The 19,667-nt window shown below is 44.4% G+C and overlaps 3 protein-coding genes across 3 annotated transcripts; 2 read left to right on the forward strand and 1 right to left on the reverse strand.

Annotated features, from left to right (window-relative positions):
- The first annotated feature begins 211 nt into the window (after positions 1-211).
- On the forward strand, positions 212-9,203 carry actr8 (actin related protein 8). Its single transcript, XM_068339865.1, has 13 exons — positions 212-462; positions 1,021-1,191; positions 1,319-1,429; positions 2,261-2,365; positions 2,450-2,623; positions 2,995-3,088; positions 3,205-3,337; positions 3,487-3,640; positions 3,727-3,822; positions 3,980-4,120; positions 4,191-4,485; positions 4,648-4,811; positions 8,794-9,203. Exons 1-13 carry the CDS (start codon positions 328-330, stop codon positions 8,935-8,937), a joined length of 1,917 nt encoding a protein of 638 aa, XP_068195966.1. The 5' UTR covers positions 212-327; the 3' UTR covers positions 8,938-9,203.
- A 147-nt stretch (positions 9,204-9,350) lies between these two features.
- selenok (selenoprotein K) lies at positions 9,351-11,935 on the reverse strand. Its single transcript, XM_068339876.1, has 5 exons — positions 11,835-11,935; positions 11,314-11,404; positions 10,723-10,797; positions 10,229-10,324; positions 9,351-10,064 (listed from the first exon to the last, which is right to left on the reverse strand). Exons 1-4 carry the CDS (start codon positions 11,851-11,853, stop codon positions 10,234-10,236), a joined length of 276 nt encoding a protein of 91 aa, XP_068195977.1. The 5' UTR covers positions 11,854-11,935; the 3' UTR covers positions 9,351-10,064; positions 10,229-10,233.
- Positions 11,936-12,779: 844 nt separating this feature from the next.
- On the forward strand, positions 12,780-18,058 carry LOC137601676 (kelch-like protein 10). The gene is made up of 6 exons (XM_068324015.1): positions 12,780-12,895; positions 14,226-14,703; positions 15,016-15,630; positions 16,438-16,587; positions 16,814-17,219; positions 17,799-18,058. Exons 1-6 carry the CDS (start codon positions 12,780-12,782, stop codon positions 18,056-18,058), a joined length of 2,025 nt encoding a protein of 674 aa, XP_068180116.1.
- The last annotated feature ends 1,609 nt before the right edge of the window (positions 18,059-19,667 follow it).

Genomic DNA, 19,667 nt, shown 5'->3' on the forward strand with positions numbered 1-19,667 from the left:
CGATATGGAAGTCATATATTTGATTTGCATGTTTGATTTGGCAAAAGTTTTACGTCGGATGCCCTTTCTGACACAACCCTCTGTATTTATCCGGGCTTGAGACCGGCACAATAAGAGACTGGCTTGTGCCCTCTTGCGGCTACATTGTAAAACGCCACCATCATTTAGACAAATAGAAATCGCCATTTTGTACCACATGACCAAACACGGAAGTAATGCTGGACCGAACGCTGCACATCTTTCTTGAGGGTGCATTAAAGCCACATTTTACGCCATTAGGAAGGTCTTTAGTCAATGTTTCGGTATTAACCAGCTAAACTAGTGACGATGACTCAGGCTGATAAAGACCAAGACAACGGGAAGGAGAAAGACAAGGAACGGGACAAGGAGAAAGACAAGGAGCAGCAGCGTGGAGTGAAGCGACCGATCGCCCCACCGGCCATCCCGGACCCCCTGCAGGAGGTGAGACTCTAGTTAATCTGCTAGATTATTTTTAGGATTGGTTAACCCATTGCTTGTTTTTTCTGTCATTGTAACGTTACTCGACAGAAACATCAGGCGAACCTTCCCTCCAGCTCCTCTATCTAGGTGACAACTGGAAGAAAACCAACTGTCTGTACTGTCATAACAAGTGAAGAAGCGAATATAATCGAAGTGTTATTTGTGTTTGATTTAACACAAGATTATTATTGTCTGAACAGTAAACCCTGAACAAACCTTAGAAATCTTTGAATTGTTTAAATGTTGGTTAATTGTGAGACTCATGAGCAGTATACAGTATTCATACATTCTGTGATTCGTAAAGGACTTGTGGAAGCCCCTGGAGTTTACTATGAAAAATTCATTCACAAAAGCACCTGGAACTGATAAAAATGAACTGTAGAAGTCTGTTTGCCTTCAGATGAAGTTGATATGCGGCCAGCACAGAAATCCAAGTTCAACCCCGTCCAATGTCTGACTGTCACTTTGTTCCTTTGTTGATCATCCTTCTTTTCTTCTTTGTGTGTTCCTCTCTTACAGCAAATACAGAGCAATTTTGTCATTGTCATCCACCCTGGTTCGAGGACGTTACACATCGGTAGAGCAACAGACACTCTTCCAGTGACAATCCCACACGTGATAGCGAGGAGACACAAGCAGAGTGGACAACCCAGATATGAAGATGCCTGGCTGTTGAGAGAGGGTCTAAATGTGTGTTGCAAATGACTGGTTATACTTTTAATCCAGACTTTAGTTTTTGCCTGCATTTTCCTTTCATTCATTCTGTATCTGTGTCATTTTGTATCTTTAACACAGCATTGTTTTTTGTGTCCAACAGAAACCAGAGAGCAGTGAACAGAGGCAGAATGGACTGAAAATGGTTGACCAGGCCATCTGGTCTAAAAAAATGTCAAATGGTGTGCGGAGGACGCCAGTGACTGCTGAACAGGTGTGTGTTATGAAACAGAAACAGGAAGCCAGAGAATTGTTGAACATGTTATCTCAGCAGCAGTAATGACATGATACTGTTAGATTAGACTCTGACTAGTTAACAGGAATTAAATGTCATATATAGATAGTCCTCAACATACAAACACTATTTGTTCGGAGTGGTTGTTCGAAAGCTGAATTTTTCGTAGGTTGTTATTTGTTAAATATAAATCCATATTTGCCATTTGGGGTCATTCAAATGCCATTACCACTATAAATTTGAAAGGACTATTCTCTGAGACTTACCAGAAACACTACCAGGACATAAACACAACATAATAAAATAAAATTCAGATAAGGGTCATTTCGAGGTTGGTTTTCAAAGAAAATACATGGAAAAATAAAAATCAAGTTTATGTAATTTCACTCGACTTAACATCTATCCATCACAAATATTGGAGTCTTATAATCACTAGAGACCCCTTAAAAGCACATAATATCATGTTACTGTACAATAAATAAGAATGGCTGATTGGCTGAGATGCTCAGAGACAAGTATGGCTGTGGTGTGTTCTTGCGCTGTATGATAAACGGGACAGTGTGTACTGTAGGGACAGTGTAGGTAGAGGAAGCATGTGAGTGATGCTGTGATATTGCACATGAACGGTGCTGGGGGTTGTGGCAGAAAGCGAAATTGCAGGACAGGACAGTAGTCAAAAATGGCGGTACTTATTAAAGGACTAATGGAGTCCAGTTTCACGTACAGAATGTAGGAAATGACCTGTTTTCTTTACGTGTGTGTGTGTCTGTGTGTGTGTGTCTGTGTGTCTGTGTGTGTCTGTGTGTTAAGGCCAGAGCCTATAACTGTCAGATCCGTCCAGCCGTGCTAGACAGCAGCTCCAGAGTGAAGTGGACCAACACAGCCCACCATCCTCTTCATCTGGTTGGAGATGAGGTTGTTGATAACTTCAGCATCTAAAACTATTTTGCATGACCTAAACTTGTGTTAGGTTTAAAAATTTTAATCTGATTTTTGCAGGCTCTTTATGTCAATCCATCCGACTGTTACAACATTCACTGGCCCATGGTCAGAGGTCAACTCAACGTACACGCTGGTCCTGGAGGTTCACTGACCGCCGTCCTCACTGACCTAGAGACAATCTGGGGTAATGTCATTCAAAAGCAACTGGATATCCCCCTCAAAGACTTGAAGGTAAGAAAAAGTTTACATTTAGGTGCAAAGTAAGAAAAAAAAAGAAGCTTGTGATAATATTTATTACTTAACAATGTGCATGAAAGTTTTTTTTTTTCAATTAATCAGATAAATTAATAGGAATATGAAAATATTATTGACTAAGCAAGGAAAACCTTGAGATTAATGTCTGCAAATGTTGCCTTACCTGGAAACATTTTAAATATAGAAGCATTTTGGATATGAAGAAAATTGTTTGGCTCAGGCAGTTTTAACGCTCCTGAAAAGCATAAAAAGAAGTTATAAAGAGAGTTGGCTAAAAACATGAACGTTGTACGCCACAGATCTGCAGGCTTCTCATGTTACACTTTGTGTTTGTGACTTGATTCCAGTATTACAGATGCATCCTTTTGGTTCCTGACATCAACAACCGGCAGCACATCAAAGAGATTGTCAACATGCTGCTGGTTAATATGGGCTTTTCAGGTATAGCATTATAGGTTAACAAACCATCAGGTCTCTCACTGTTGTGCTCACTTGACCCTCTTTAACATGTTTGTGTGTGTGTGTGTGTGCGTGTGCGTGCGCGCGCTTCATAATAGCGATCATTGTGCACCAGGAGTCAGTGTGTGCTACATTTGGCAGTGGGTTGAGCAGTGCTTGTGTCGTGGATGTTGGAGACCAAAAGACCAGTCTTTGCTGTGTAGAGGATGGAGTCTCCCACCGGAACGCAAGGTGAGTCTAAGATCCATTTTAATTTTTAACAACTACAGTAATTTATTCTTCCAGCCTATAATTGAAAAAAACAGTACAATGACAATCGTGAATGTATGGTTAAGAAATTGTGAGTATTATTCCATATGTTCTGTCCGTCTGACTTCTAGGCTGTGTTTGGGATACGGCGGCTCAGATGTTACCCGTACGTTCTTCTGGCTCCTGCAGAGAGCAGGCTTTCCCTACAGAGACTGTCAGCTGTCCAGCAGACTGGACTGTCAGCTGCTCCAACACCTGAAAGAGACCTTCTGTCATCTTGACCAAGTGCGTCGGGTAGTTTTCAGTAAAGAGTTTGTACGTGTTTCTCTTCAGATGCTCTTCAGAATCCTTCCTTCACTTACTGTTAACAGGATATATCAGGACTACAAGATCATGAATTCCAGACGCGATTCCCGGAAGCCCCAGCTCTTCTCTATCAAGTTCGACTCGGTGATGAGAAATTGAAGGTACTTAGTTTAAATAGTAATATGAATGATTCTTTTTAAGATTGCTGCTGATGCTTTTACAGTACGTAGTCCTCTGGTTTTGTTTTAGAATTGCTTTTTATCCATGGCTCTATTTGTGTTACCTTTCTTGATGCTCAGATCTGTGTACTTATGTTAGGCACCCATGGGTCTTTTCTACCCGACCACATTTGGCATTGTAGGCCAGAAGATGACATCACTTCAGTACCGTTCCCAAGGCGACTCAGAAGATCCTCATGATGAACACTATTTGCTGGCCACACAGAGCAAACAGGACCAGGTAGTAGATGCTCAGTATATGTCACCTCTGCAGCAGCCAATTCTGATTTGTCTGATATTATTTTTATCAGTCCTCTAAATCAGCTGCAGACCGAAAGGCTATTTCCAGACCATGTGGAAGCTTGGATGGTGACATGAGTGGGCAGGGAGGGGTCGGGGAGCTTTCTGACCTGCACAGAGGCTTAGGAGGAGCAATGAAGGGGGAGTTGGAGCTGGGACCTGCCCAGGGAGAGTGCCAAATGGGAGCGGGAGAAGTTGAGGAACCTGTGTCTGCCCACCTCTCAAGGAAGACTGCAATCATGAGTCAGTTTGAGAGCAAAGCACTAGGCCTGGACAAGGCCATCCTGCATAGCATCGACTGTTGTGGTAAGCAAGAACAGAGGGTGATGGGAGGAAATGACCAAGTAGGCAGTGTGCTGTAGGGAGAGATGAAGTTTATCAAGTGCTTTAAATTATAAATTAAGGTGGGATTGGGTGATTAAGGAAATTTAAAAACTGTCCTATTTTAATTTTCCTTTTTTTTGCCAGCATCAGATGAAACCAAACGCAAGATGTACAGCTCCATCCTGGTGGTGGGAGGAGGTCTCATGTTTCACGGTGCTCAGGATTTCCTGCTTCACCGCATCATCAACAAGATGCCACCCTCATTCAGACGGCTAGTAGACAATGTAGAAGTCATCACGAGACCAAAGGTAATATGGGATATGTTTTATATTGTCACAGAATATTACACAGATAAAAGCAGTAGGTTAGAGGCCTGGTTTTACATCTTCATCTGACATTAATTGACCAGGGGATGGTCAGCAGTATGTCTGTATCTCCATCCATCCATCTTCACCGCTTATCCGTAGTCGTGTCGTGAGGGCAGCAGCTTCAACAGGGAGCCCCAGACTTCCCTTTCCCCGGCCACATCCACCAGCTCTGACTGGGGGATCCCAAGGCATTCCCAGGCCAGTGTTGAGATATAATCCCTCCACCTGGTCCTGGGTCTGCCCCGAGGTCTACTCCCAGCTGGACGTGCCAGAAACACCTCCCTAGGGAGGCGCCCCGGAGGCATCCGCACCAGATGCCCAAACCACCTCCACTGACTCCTTTCCACGCGAAAGAGCAGCGGCTCTACTCTGAGCCCCTCGGGAACAGCAATGTTTCTCACCTTATCTCTAAGGGAGACACCAGCTATCCGCCTGAGAAAGCCCATTTCAGCCACTTGTATCCACGATCTTGTTCTTTCGGTCATGGCCCATCGCTCATGACCATAGGTGAGATCAAAGATCGAATGGTAGATGGAGAGCTTCGCTTCTCGGCTTGGCTCCCTCTTTGTGACAACAGTGCGGTAAAGCGACTGCAATACCGCTCCTGCTGCCCCAATTCTCCGTCCAATCTCATGCTCCATTGTTCCCTCGTGAACAGATCCTCAAGGTACTTAAACTCCTTCACTTGTGGAAGGACCTCATCCCCCAGTCGGAGAAGGCAGTCCACCGGTTTCCTGCTGAGGACCATGGCCTCAGATTTGGAAGTGCTAATCCTCATCCCCGCCGCTTCACACTCGGCTGCAAACCGGACCAGTGAGCGCTGCAGTTCACAGGCCGATGACTCAAACAGGACCACATCATCTGCAAAAAGCAGCGATACAATCCTCAGGCCACCAAACTGTAACCCCTCCTCACCACGACTATGCCTCGATATCCTGTCCATGAAAATCACTAACAGAATTGGTGATAAAGCACAGCCCTGGCAAAGGCCAACAGCTACTCGAAACAAGTCAGACTTACTGCTGATAACCTGAGCGCAGCTCTCGCTTTGGGCGTACAGGGATTGGATAGCCCTGAGGAGAGGCCCCCTCACCCCATACTCCCGCAGTACCTCCCACAGTATATCCCTGGGGACTCGATCATACACCTTCTCCAAGTCTACAAAACACATGTAGACTGAATGGGCATACTCCCAAGCCCCCTCTAGGATCCCTGCGAGAGTAAAAAGCTGGTCCGTTGTTCCACGACCAGGATGGAACCCACATTGTTCCTCCTCAATCTGAGGTTCAAGAATCGGCTGGAACCTCCTTTCCAGCACCTTGGAGTAAACTTTCCCAGGGAAGCTGAGGAGTGCGATGCCCCTGTAGTTGGCACGCACCCTCTGGTCCCCCTTTTTAAAAAGAAGAACCACCACCCCAGTCTTCCACTCTTTCAACACTGTCCCAGACTTCCACGCAATGTTAAAGAGGCGTGTCGTCCATGACAGCCCCTCAACACCCAGAGCTTTTAGCATTTCCAGGCGAATCTCATCAACACCCGGGGCTTTGTCACCGTGAAGTTGTTTAACTACCTCGGTGACTTCGCCCCAAGAGATTGACTCGAATCCCCCATCATCCTCCAACTCTGCCTCTGCAACAGAGGACGGGTCAGTTGGAGTAGTTGGATTCAGGAGTTCCTCGAAGTGTTCCATCCACCGACCGACAAAGTCCTCAGTCGAGGTCAACAGTGTCCCAATCTTGCTGTATACAGCCTGGATGGTCCCCCATTTCCCCCTCCTGAGGTGTCAGACAGTCCTCCAGAACAACTTTGGTGCCGTCTGATAGTCCTTCTCCATGGCCTCTCTGAACTCCTCCCACACCCTCTGTTTTGCCTCCATCACAACCGAGGCTGCAGTCCTTTTAGCATGTCGGTACCCTGCAACTGCTTCAGGAGTCCCCAGGGACAACATGCCCCTGAAGGCCTCCCTCTTCAGTCGGACGGCTTCTCTGACCAACTGGGTCCACCACGGTGTTCGAGGGTTACCGCCCCTTGAGGCACCCAAGACCTTGAGACCACAGCTCTCAGCTGCAGCTTCAGCAATGGAAGCTTTGAACATCGACCATTCAGGTTCAATGCCCCCAGCCTCCACAGGGATGCATGAGAAGCTTCTTCGGAGGTGTGAATTGAAGGCCTCACGGATAGAGTCCTCCTCCAGATGTTCCCAGTTCACCCGCACTACTCGTTTGGGCTTACCAGGTCTATCCAAAGCTTTCCTCCGCCAACGGACCACCACCTGGTGGTGATCAGTTGGCAGCTCTGCCCCTCTCTTCACCCGAGTGTCCAAAACACAAGGTCGAAGGTCAAATGATACCATCACAAGATCGATCATTGACCTTGACCCAGTGTGCTCTGGTACCAGGTACACTTATGAGCATTCTTGTGTTCAAACATGGTGCTAGTTATGGACAATCCGTGACTAGCACAGAAGTCCAACAACATAACACCGCTTGGGTTTAGATTAGGGAGGCCATTCCTCCCAATCACGCCCCTCCAAGTGTCTCAATCATTGCCAACGTGTGCATTGAAGTCCCACAGGAGAACAATGGAGTCCCCTGCAGGGATCCCATCAAGGACCCCATTTAGGGACCCCAAGAAGGCCGAGTACTCTGAGCTGATATTTGATGCGTACGCACAAATGACAGTCAGAATTTTCCCTCCCACAACCTTAAGGCGTAGGGAAGCAACTATCTCAACCACTGGGTTCAACTCCAACACAGCGGCGCTCAGCTGGGGGCTTGTGAGTATCCCCACACCCGCCCTTTGCCTCACTCCTGACCTAACTCCAGAGTAAAACAAGGTCCAACCCCTATCCAGGAGTTTGGATCCAGAACCAAGGCTATGCGTGGAGGTAAGCCCCACCAGATCCAACTGGTAACGCTCCAGCTCCAACACAAGCTACGGCTCCTTCCCTGCCAGAGAGGTGACATTCCACGACCCCAAAGCCCCCTTCTGCTGCCCGGGTCTGGTCCGTCATGACCCCTGTCATCACTGCCACCCATATGGCAGCGCACCCGATCCCATTGGTCTGTCCTGCGGGTGGTGGGTCCACAGGGGTGGGAAGAGTCCACGTTGCCTTTTCAGCCTGAGCCCGGCCGGGCCCCGTGGCAGACATGGCCACCAGGCGCTCGCTGATGGGCCCTCCGTCCAGGCCTGGCTCTAGTCATGGGCCCCGGGCTTCTTCCGGGCAGGGTCACTTGTTTCCCTTCTCGTACTTTCATGGGATCTTCTGAACCATTCTTTGTCTGGCCCTTCACCTGAAACCTGTTTGCCTCGGGTGACCCTACCAGGAGTACAAGACTCCCGACAACATAGCTCCCAGGATCCTTAGGGCACACAAACCTCTCCACCAGGATAAGGTGATGGTTCCTTTGGATATATGTCTGTATCTAGTAAGTTTTCATTTGAATCTTATCTAGCTAACACCACATTCTAGAATCACCAACCTCCACTCACCTCAACCAAATTCTGAGATTGTTCCTTTTGATCATTTGAATTTTATACTAAGTTGTGGTTTTCATGATCGTTTTCAGACACGGTTGTCATTTTGCTTTGATCAGACTTGGAATCAAAACATTATTGCTTCACATACTGTAGCTTTCCACATATAAATTAAGAAACCAGGATAAGCCTTCTGCAAATTATTATTTTTTTAATTCTATGGAAGGGTCATTTTGAAAGTGACCGTCAGTTGGTCATCTTATCCCCAGCTAAATACCTCAAAAACAATATATAGTACCCAAGACTTACCAAATTCAACACACAAAAATACTTTGACTGGTTTTACTTTTACCAGTTATGTAATCTTTTATGTGAGTAAGATGAGTGCTACACACAGTGCATTTTATAGACATGTAATTCCTCTGATGTACTGCTTGTGCTTTAGGATATGGACCCTCGGCTGATATCATGGAAGGGGGGAGCAGTGCTAGCATGTCTAGACACCACGCAGGAAATGTGGATCCACCAGAGGGAATGGCAGCGATTTGGAGTCCGAATGCTGCGTGAGAGAGCTGCCTTTGTCTGGTGAAAATGAACATCCTACTGGGATTAAATGTCTGCAGAAAGTGTAGTGTGAGTATTGTATTGCAAAGCAACAGTGCTCAGTATTCCACGTTTGGTAACAGAGGATGCATTCAGGTAGTGTCACCAGTAGGTCACTTGCCTTTCAGCTGGAATCAGAGAAGAGTTGGAAGTTTTGGCACATGGTAAAACTCTTTTGATTAAATACAAAATTCATCTTTCAGACAAACCAGTGTTGTCTCTGTGCATGATGGGAGAGTACAGCAGTATTTTTTACTGTTAAGACTATGTAGAACATAATCTCAATTTGTTATCAGTTCTAGAGCAGGTGGTTTGCTTGTTAATATTGTGTAAGTAATGTGGCTTATCATTTTTATGTCAGTTGGGGTCTGTATAAATAAATCCTTCGACAGTGGGAAACACAATAAATGTGTTTTATTTGAACAAAAAGCCAACAAACTAGGAATTGTGATATTGCATTTTGACATAACATTCAACCGAAGTCATTCTTCACAAATCATTTTTTCCAATGCTTTTTCCTAGTCTAACGTGTATGAATCAACTGCTAAAAGAATATTTTCACCTGCCATTATATTATTACAGTATATCTCAGACAAAAACAATCACCTCTTATAAAACTGCTTTTTATAGTTTCTGACATTATCAACAGTGGGGGAAAAAAATAATCCAAAGTCTGCCATTTATTTTTTGACGATATTACTCATCTTTATGTGGACATAATTTGTGCAGTCACAAGGTGTAACAATACATGTTAATGTGAAAGCTGTTATTTAAACAGACGGACGAGACACAGAAGAAACTCGTGATTTTTTGTACAAATCATAACAGGGGCGAGGTGGTGATCATCTCTTTACATCCTTAATTATCAACATCTCTTGGAGACAGGTCTAACGAGAAAGTGCGGGGCAGTACAAGGGGAGGAAGTGGAATGGGTAGCTGCTATATCAGCCATTCTGGCCCCTACAAATAGGAATTCCCAGAAAGGCATCAAAAACTGCTCATGGCAGTGGCAGCTGATGAACAGGGGGCCTCAACACTGTGATTTCACCATCATTCTCAGAAAATGGACACGGTGCCAAGTCCCATGCCTACACAGCTGGTGTAGGCGTTTACCTGCAGAGAACAAATCAATTGACAGCTTCACAAGAGAGACGAAATGTCCTCACGTGTCCAGATAGTTTTAGGATAATTAAAAAAGAAGTTTACACTACTAAAACTTTGAGATTATGATGTTTATTTGTTGATTGATGTCAGAGAAAAAAAAAACTTTTGCTCACCTTCCTCATCCTCCTCCACCCATTGGTGGAGCACTAGGACCCCCTCCATGGGATATTCTTCCCATCCGTCTTCTGCCACCAGGAGGACCTGGAGGACTGAAAGTGTAGAGGGAACAATGGTATGAAATGTGTGGGAAAAATTATTAACTTAATATTTTCTGGCTTCATCAGATAATACAAGTGTGAAGAATAGACAACATTAAAAATCTCTCCCATACTGAAATTCCCTTATCTCTGGGGAAAATGACTCATGACTGTTAGAGTGTAACAAGTATTCTAACTACAGCTCAAGCTAGCTTTTTAGGAAACGGGATACCCTTTTCCAAATAAAATCTTTAGCTTGAACCACCTGTGGTGCATGCAACCCCAACTACACAAACAGAAAATACCTGCAGTGTCAGATTCAGTCACTTTAAATATTATGGACAGAGACACATGTCAGACATGTCCTCAATGTCTATGCCAGTAGAAAAATGACTGGCACTGAGTCTTACCCTCTGCCATCATAGAAGCTTGAAGAACCACTGTGACCATCCTTTGTCATGTGGGGATGAACCATTGTCCTAAAGCTGTTAGAAAACAAAAAGTTAAACCAAATGGTAATGATGGTGTTAAAACTGTGTTTTTATTAATACCTTCAAAAGATTTTTACATTTCCTTCTGCCTAAGAGCATGTTTACATCATACATTAAGCTGGGAAATTATTTTATTTGCTAAACATCGGCATATGAACTGTGTCATTGTGATCACGGGATGCTGCGGTCAGCATTCATCTCAAAAGAAGAGAAGACGAGAATGATGATGAGAATGTCTATTACAGTGATTTCCTTTGGATTTATGATCATCAGGCTTGGATATTTAACAATAAAGATCCCGGGTTTTGGCTCGTCTCAGTCCAAATAATAAAAGGAGTTACAGCAGCATTTTGGACCCAGTAAAAAACAAAAGAAAATAACAGAATCCTTATGTTAAAAAACAAGTAACAATCAAGTATATATGTCATTTTTTTATTACATATCCATTCTAGTTAATAATGTGGACCTTTGCTTTCCTTGATTCAACACAACTGCGATTAATTGACTTACAACAGGCCGACGACTTCGACTAGTCTCCAGAAGAAGTCCACCAGAAAGGACAGTCGCCATGGCGACTGGCTTCTGCTGTCCAGGACCTGGCCTGGATGAGACAAATGGGGAACAGGTTTGGGGTGAGATCGTTGGCGATATTAGTGCGTTACTGGGGAGATCGCAAATACTCACAATATGTTAGACACTACAGAAGCTATGTACTGTACACGTCTTTGAACAAAGAGGGAACCCCAACAAAAATGTGAACAACATGAAAGATAAAAAGAAAGACCCGAAACTTGAACATTTTAACTTCTAAAAGAAAACTCAACCCATAAGTTGATTGATCTGACTTACCTAGAGCTAAGCTAGTTGACATGCTAGCTAGCCAAATTAAACTGAACGCCCTGTAACCATTACATATTCCTGTGATGTCGCATATTTCAAATAAGACTGATCGACAGAGAAAACTAAAACAAGAAAGCCATATCCGCTCTAGAAATTTTAATTATGTTAAAGACGGAGGAGAAACCACTTACCGTTGGACACGTACACCATCTTCTCCTAAACCACACAGCTTTCAGGTTTGTTTATTATTAGCGCTTCACTTCCGGATCCGCTCGTGCTGCGTCATGATCGGACCGGAAGACCGGAAGCTGCAAACATTGACGGAAATACAGAAAGGAAGCTCAGAGCAATCATTTGCCAGATTGAGTCCTTCGTATGTGACTAAAATGCTTAAAATGTAAAGTGTGACAAACAAGTTGTTATTCGAGGCGTATTTGTATTTTGCACTACTTACATTACATAAACTAACCAACTGTATAAAATTATAATTAACACTAGCAGGAACCCGTAAATAATTCCACAATATAACCAAACATGAAAACAAATGTATTGGTATTACAAACCAAGCTCTGCCAGGCAGGAGGCCTAGAGGAAGACCTAAAAGGAGGTTTATGGATGTAATGAGGGAGGACATGATGGTAGTTGGTGTGAGAGAAGAGGATGCAAAGGACAGGGTTAGATGGAGGCAATTGATTCACTGTGGCGACCCCTGAAGGGGAAAGCCGAAAGGAAAAGAAGAAGGAAGAACCATCACAGAGTTCTCCTACCAGCAGGCAGCGCATCCCGGTCTGACCCAGAAGATGAGTCGATGTTGTAAAACTGGCGCTAAAGCCAGAGAGTTACGGTTAGATCAAAGCAGACTAATGATAATCACTGCGCTTTGATCTTTATAATGGCAGGTTTATTATTTTACTAATCCTGGCCTTAAAACTGTCATAACTACCTATATTCCACTTTGATGTCTTCTCATCACTTGTTGTTTTAGCATTAACATCTAATCTCTTTAATCTAATCATTATATATGCCTGTTGGCAGTTTATACAATCAATTCAATCAATCAATCAATCATTGTTTTATCTGATTATTCCAACTCAAAACACTTGACTATTGGTATTGTGGTGGGAACAAATTCAAAAATGCCAAAAGTAACAAGGCATACCTTGGAGCCTTTACATGACACTGTCATCTTCGCTGGGGGTGCCAGTTTTAATGTTCACAGGATCATCATGTGTAACTGCAGTATATACTTCGAGTGAGTTACTTACGTAATATCAGTGTAAACTGATATAGTTCATCACTGAGTTCAGCCCAAAATACAGTTATACAGTAAAATTATGACAGGTTGAGGATCAGCCACTTTATCTGAGAAACACAGCAGTCACGTTAATTAATACTAGCCGGACCTGTATAAATCAGCATCTCTACTGCTTTCATTCATTCAATCAGCATATTTTCTTATGTTACTATGTTATACACTGCCTGGCTGAAACAAAATTCACCACCAAAAACAGGTCACAATATTGTGACAATATTGTCTAATATTGTGTTGGACCACCTTAGTTTGGATTAGGTCACACATTCGCTGATTCCTTGTTTCAATAAGCTTCCGCAATGTCACAAGATTTATTTCCATCCAGCGTTGCATTAATATTTCACCAATGTAGAGTGACCGCTGGGCAAAGCCTTCTCCAGCACATCCCAAAGATTCTCAGCGGGCTTAAGGTCTGGACTCTGTGGTGGCCAATCCATGAGTAAACAATGTCTCATACTCCCCGAACCACTCTTTCCAATTTGAGCCAGATGAATCCTTGCATTGTCATCTTTGAATAAACCTGTGGCATTAGGGAAGAAAAAAACTCCATTGATGGAAATACCTGGTCATTCAGTATATTCAGTTAGTCAGCTGACCTCATTCTTTGAGCACATGCTGTTGCTGAACCTGGACCTGACCAACTGCAGCAACCCCATATAACAACACTGCCCCCACAGGCTGGTCCAGTAGGCACTGGTCATGATGGGTGCATCACTTCATCTGCCTCTCTACTTACCTTGATAAGCCCATCACTCTGGAACAGGGTAAATCTGGACTCACCAGACCACGTTTCCCCCCACTCGGAGTGGGCACTGCACCGTTTTTCAGCTGAGAACCATGGCCTCAGATTTAAAGGTCCTACTCCTCATATCGGTTGCTTCACACCTGGCTGCAAACAGCTCCAGTGCGAGCTGGAGGTCACTGTTCAATGAGGCCAGTTTGGACCTCCTAGGTCTGCCTCCCACGTAACCTGATCATACTCACCACCAGGTGGTGATCAGTTGACAGCTCAGCACCTCTGTATACTCAAGTGTCAAGAACACGTGGCCGTAGATCAGCTGATATGACTATAAAGTTAATCACTGATCTACAACTTAGGGTTTACTAGTACCAAAGGCACTTGTGACACCCAAACGACCCCTCCAGGTTAAGCTGTCATTTTCCACATGATCATTGGTGTAGCCTTGTTTTGTTTTGTTTGCTTATTTGTTTTTGAGTTTGATCATATGATGTGCTATTATAGCTACTTAATGCTTTTCTTCATTCACAGGGCACTTTTCTGCCGACACACAGCCTGTACCAGAACACATTTTGCCATTCCTGACGTGTCTGCTGAGGTGATGGAGGTTATCATTGATTTTGCATACACTGGTTCTGTCACTGTGACAGAGGACAATGTACAACAGCTTTTTATAGCAGCTGACTTTTTCATTATAACTGATATTGTAGAGGCATGCATCAAATTCGTGGAAGAGAATCTTACTCCAGAAAACTGCATTGGTGTTCGTCGGTTCGCCATCTTTTGTCCTCAATTGCAGCACAAGGCTCACTTCCTTTTGACAAATAAGTTTGAGGAGGTTGTTTCTAGCGAGGAGTTCCTGCAGCTCACTTGGCAGGAACTCAGTGACATGCTTGATAGTGATGATATTAATGTGAATGAGGAGAAAACTGTGTACGAGGCCATAGTTAGGTGGATCGACCATGCACCTGTGCACAGAACCACATACTTAGCTGCGCTCTTGTTAAAGGTAAGACAACATTCTGTCATTATGCTTAATTTAAATTTTCAGATTCAGTAATTAGCTCATGTTTTACAGCAAAAATAATTACAACTATAAGGTTACCTGGGTGCTTCTACACCTGCAGCTAAGTTAACTTTTATCAGGCTAAAGTGACCAAAATATATTTTTGTTATTTAGTTTTGGTATGAGTCCTGTTAATACAAAAATATTTCTAAAGTTAAAAGTCATGTCAGACTGAAATTGGTGATTTTTATATTTATAAATATGGAATAGCACAATTCCATTCTGTTCAATTCAAATTCTCTTTTTCCTCTGTAGGCTCGGCTGGCATTGTGCAGTATAGCTGACATTAAGTCCATGATGTCCAATCCATATTTGAGAAACAACACCCAGTGTGTTCAAATTATTATTAATGCCTTGCAACTCAAATACCGGCTTTTGAATGCCACACCACCCATGACATTTTGCTCTAACTACACTGCTCGTCCTCGCTTACCTAATGCCGTAATGTTTGCCATTGGAGGCTGGTGCAGCACCCATGTAACTAACATCATCGAGGTTTACGATATCCGTGCTGATTACTGGTTGAACATCACAGATCATCAGGAAAGTCCCCGTGGCTGTCATGGCACTGTTTTCCACAATGGGTTTATCTATTGTATTGGTGGCTCTAATGGGGAGGACGCTTGCAACAACATGCGCAAATTTGATGTAAAAAGATGCATTTGGCTTGAAGCAGCACCCATGAACCACTGCCGCTGCTATGTAAGCGTTGCTGCTTTGGGTGGATTTATTTATGCATTAGGAGGTTTTGATGGTAATCGTCGACTGAGGACTGCAGAGCGCTACAGACCTGAGATAAACCAATGGAGTCTGATTGCATCCATGCATGATGTCAGAAGTGATTGCGGTTGTGCAGTATTCAATAACAAGGTGGGTGAAGTTACAGAGCAGTTGGGAATTGCTTTGCTTTGGAGTTGTTATAATGCTGACAGGAAACATGGGTGCATTGAGTTACCTTCTTGTTTACCTTTTGTGTTTTTGGTTTTCAATACTTTGCCAGAGTTTAGAGCTCTGCTAAATGTTTAAAAAAACAATTAATGCGTTCATTCATTTTCTGCTGCTTGTTCATCATATGGCGAGTTGTGGGGATTGCTGCAGCCTAACCCAGATGACTTGTGGGCAAGAGGTGGGGGATACTTCAACCACGGACCAACAAGTGGCAGTGCACTGCAGAGCCACATGAATGACAAATAACCACTCACACACGCAATCAGACCCACGGGCAATTTGGACTGATCAATTCATCTAGGGTGTTTGTTTTTGGAGGTGGGAGGAAACCGGGGAATTTGGAGAGAACCCAATATGAACATATTATTTTCTCTGCAAGAATTTCTTAATTTCCGCAGTACACCAAAGCACCGGGAGTGTCCCCTGCTTGTCTTCCGTAAATCCGCTGGGATTGGCTCCAGCAACCCCCATGACCCTTGCAGGCAAAGAAACAGATAAGAGAATGGACGGACACACGGACGAAAGAACGAACGAAGTTGTTAATTCAAACATTTGTGGACTACACTATATGCTGGAACGTATTCAATATTTGTATCAATAAGAATTCTTTAATTATATTAAAAAGAAAGAGAAGAAAATTAGACATGAGAGAAAAATGACTACTTTGGGCTTATGCCAAGAAAAGTAATATTTGTTAACTACTTTTCGTTTTCCTCTTTTTCTGCCCAGATTTACATTTGTGGTGGTTTCAATGGAAAAATTGTTCTTCAAAGTTGTGAATTTTATTGTCCAAAGTCCAACCAATGGACAAGGTTCGCTGACATGAGAACCAGACGCAGTGGAAATGGTGTCATTTTATATGACAGCCACATCTATGTAGTGAGTAAATGAAGAACTAACCCACTTTAAGGACAGCATGTCATTTTATGCAGTAGGACTTAGTGCTTACATGAATGAAAATGAAAATGTCCCGTTTGATGTTTAGTTGGCAGCATGCATGTCATGTTCACAATGTTCACAAGTTTGTTAACATGATTCATAATATGTTAAATTTGATTTGAACACAAACACTCATATGACCTTTTTAATTATTTTGTTCTGATAGCTTGGTGGCTACAATGGCCTCTCACGTCTCAGAAGCGTTGAGGCCTACAACCCACGGACCAACGAGTGGCATCAACGACCTTGCATGTCGTCTTTCCGCAGCAACTTTGGCATTGAAGTGATAAACAACAAGCTATTTGTCATGGGGGGCTACAACGGCATTGATATCAAGAGTTTTGTTGAGTATTATAGTGCAAAAACTAATAAGTGGTCTAGAGCCTGTCCAATGGGGACTGCTCGCTGTGGTGTCAGCTGCTGTGTCTTGTCCAATTACCCCAACTTGAAACAGTATACCATGAGTCGTGACTCCCTGCCACATTTAGAGGGAGTGCAAAATCTGGAGGAGTCTGTCAGAGTTCATCTCCAGACACCCTGTACGAATCAACCAGACACAAACACAGACACAGGTGGACTCAGTTAACTTTTGTGGATGAGTATGAACAGGAGATAATAAAAAGACAAAAGATAATAAAAGCCATGTCTGCTCACGGGCATCACAGACAACGAGAGATCGCCAACTAACAAGATGGAGAAGTTCATGGAACTTGCATCTAGAGTATCGAGTTGGAGTATCGAGTTATTGGTAATACATGGACATGGCGGATAACTGTTTCCATTGAGGGCTTCAAGGGCTCCCCTCTTTGTGCGGACAGGGATGGTACCAGCGCAGTAATACAAAACATGGAGGTCTTGTTCTTGTGAACTACATTGAACTGTGGGCTGTTGGGTACCATCCCTACATTACCTCGGTCCACTAACCCTATACAGTTATATCTTGTTACTCGCGGTTAATGCGTTCCAGGACCACCCGCGAAAAACGAAATTCCGCGATGTTGCTTGTCTCTACATCTGGATTTGATCAGTCTGAGGCTTTTTAAGCCGGGTTTTGTCTTAGTTCTGTGCCAGATTGTTTAGTACCTCTGCCTGCATATTATTTTGATCCTTGCCTGTGTCTGAAGTTTGGTTTTGTAATTAAACCATTCCAGAAAGCTTCTCCACCGGTGTCCTGCATTTGGGTCCTAATCCTGCTCGCTGTGACACAAAGATCTGGAAAACACTGGACCCAGTGGACCCCTGCTTTCTCCAGGGTTTTGTGTCTTGGTTCGGTGTTGCTGGTCTGCTATGCTGGGGTGTGGCAGGACGAGAGGCCAAACTTGTGGGCAGAGCCTCATCTCCAAACCTGTTGCTTGTTTCCAAACCTGTTGCTCGTCTCCACACCTGGACCCGATTGGGCCGATTAGCCTGACGCCTTATAAGCCTATTTATTCTTTTGGTTTGTTGCCAGGTTGTTTTTGCACTTCTGCACTTCTTGTTTCCTTGCTGTTGACTTTGTTTTGATTAGAAGAAAGCTTCTCCCCCCGTGTCCTGCATTTGGAGTCCTACTCCAGCACTCCGTGACTGAACAACCTGGCCAACACTGGACCCAGCTGACTCCAGCTTTCTGCAGGGTTTAGCTGCCCTGGCCAGCAGCGAGCTATGGGATATGGAACTGGCTGCCAAGAGAAGGCGGTGGGGGATAGCCTCCATGGTATGGTTGTCGGCCTACACCGGTATTCCTGCTCCAGTTTTTTTGCCTGTCCCCGCCCCGAACCTGTTCCAGCGCCAGTCCCGGAGCCTGTTCCAGTGCCGGCTTCCACGCCTGCTCCTGAGTCTTTTCCTGAGTCTGTCCCTAAGTCCGAACCCAGGCCTGTCCCTGAGTCCGAGCCCCAGCCTGTTCCTGAGTCCGAGCCCCAGCCTGCATCCGAGTCGGCGCCCGGGCTCCAGTCTGTCTCTGCGTCGCTCCAGTCTGTCTCTGCGTCTGGTCCCAACCCGACCCCAGCCTGTCTCCGCACCCGAACCCCAGCTTGCTCCTGTACCTGAACCCCAGCCAGTTCCTGTGCCTGGATCCCAGCCAGTTCCTGTGCCTGGATCCCAGCCAGTTCCTGAACCTGTTTCTGACCCTGGGCCTGAACTCCACTCAGTCCTGGAGCCCGATCCTGACCCTCCCCCAGGACTGTTTATGGGACGTCGGGGGCTGTCCCTTGAGGGGGGTGGGGGTACTGTCATGGTTCGGTGTTGATCTGCTGTGCTGGGGTGTGGCAAAAGAGGCCGAACTTGTGAAAGGAGCCTCGTCTCCTCTGCCTAAGTCCTGTTTTGACCATTGCCCCTGTCTGAAGTTTGGTTTTCCGATTAAACCATGGATGAGAACCGCTCCACCCGTGTCCTGCATTACGGTCCTAATCCTGCTCACTGTGACATTTATTTTATTTATGGTAATTTAAACGTGTATGAACCCTCCCCACATTGATATTAAACCACCTTTTATCTGTATTACCTTTTCCCGCACTCTTACTGACTGTTTAAAACACTTTTATATTAAAGAAAAGTTGCAGGAGGAACAATGAGTCTCCGAATGCAGTCCACACACTGATGCTGTCAGCAAATAGCATGCGCGTACGTTATCACATGACTACCTACTGAAAATCTGAGATGTAGTTAAGCTGCACATCTTGAAGCACAAATAAGCGAAAGATTATTGTATTGCAGTGAGGAGGACGACAAATGGAAGCTAAGACACTTCAACCATACATACCTGTGTTCATCCATTCATCTTCTAAACCCGCTTTAGTCGTTGTCACAGGTTGCGGGGAGCTGGAGCCTATGCCAGCCAACTGGCAGGTGTGAGGCAGAGGACACTCCAAGCATGATGCCAGTGCACCGCAGAGCCACACATATACAAACACGCATGCACACACTCACACCTACGGTCAATTTGGGACTGGACAATTAACCTGAAGCGCATGTTTTTTTGGAGGTGGGAGGAAGCTGTCTTGGGTCCCTTTTACAAAGCAAGTTTAGTAGAAACCCTGGGTATA

The sequence above is a fragment of the Antennarius striatus genome, chromosome 2, assembly GCF_040054535.1.
Source record: "Antennarius striatus isolate MH-2024 chromosome 2, ASM4005453v1, whole genome shotgun sequence".
NCBI lineage: Eukaryota > Metazoa > Chordata > Actinopteri > Lophiiformes > Antennariidae > Antennarius > Antennarius striatus.

What these genes read in the sequence shown, in the direction of transcription:
- LOC137601676 (XM_068324015.1), top strand. Translation starts at nt 12,780, where the DNA reads ATGCCAAAAGTAACAAGGCATACCTTGGAGCCTTTACATGACACTGTC. An exon ending in ATGACAGCCACATCTATGTA is followed by an intron (nt 16,588 to 16,813) that starts GTGAGTAAATGA and finishes TTGTTCTGATAG; the next exon opens with CTTGGTGGCTACAATGGCCT. An exon ending in AGACACAAACACAGACACAG is followed by an intron (nt 17,220 to 17,798) that starts GTGGACTCAGTT and finishes AAACCATTCCAG; the next exon opens with AAAGCTTCTCCACCGGTGTC.
- selenok (XM_068339876.1), bottom strand. An exon ending in GTCGAAGTCGTCGGCCTGTT is followed by an intron (nt 10,798 to 11,313) that starts GTAAGTCAATTA and finishes GTTTTCTAACAG; the next exon opens with CTTTAGGACAATGGTTCATC. An exon ending in AGCTTCTATGATGGCAGAGG is followed by an intron (nt 10,325 to 10,722) that starts GTAAGACTCAGT and finishes CTACACTTTCAG; the next exon opens with TCCTCCAGGTCCTCCTGGTG.
- actr8 (XM_068339865.1), top strand. Translation starts at nt 328, where the DNA reads ATGACTCAGGCTGATAAAGACCAAGACAACGGGAAGGAGAAAGACAAG. An exon ending in GTCTCCCACCGGAACGCAAG is followed by an intron (nt 3,338 to 3,486) that starts GTGAGTCTAAGA and finishes TCTGACTTCTAG; the next exon opens with GCTGTGTTTGGGATACGGCG. An exon ending in TCGGTGATGAGAAATTGAAG is followed by an intron (nt 3,823 to 3,979) that starts GTACTTAGTTTA and finishes TACTTATGTTAG; the next exon opens with GCACCCATGGGTCTTTTCTA.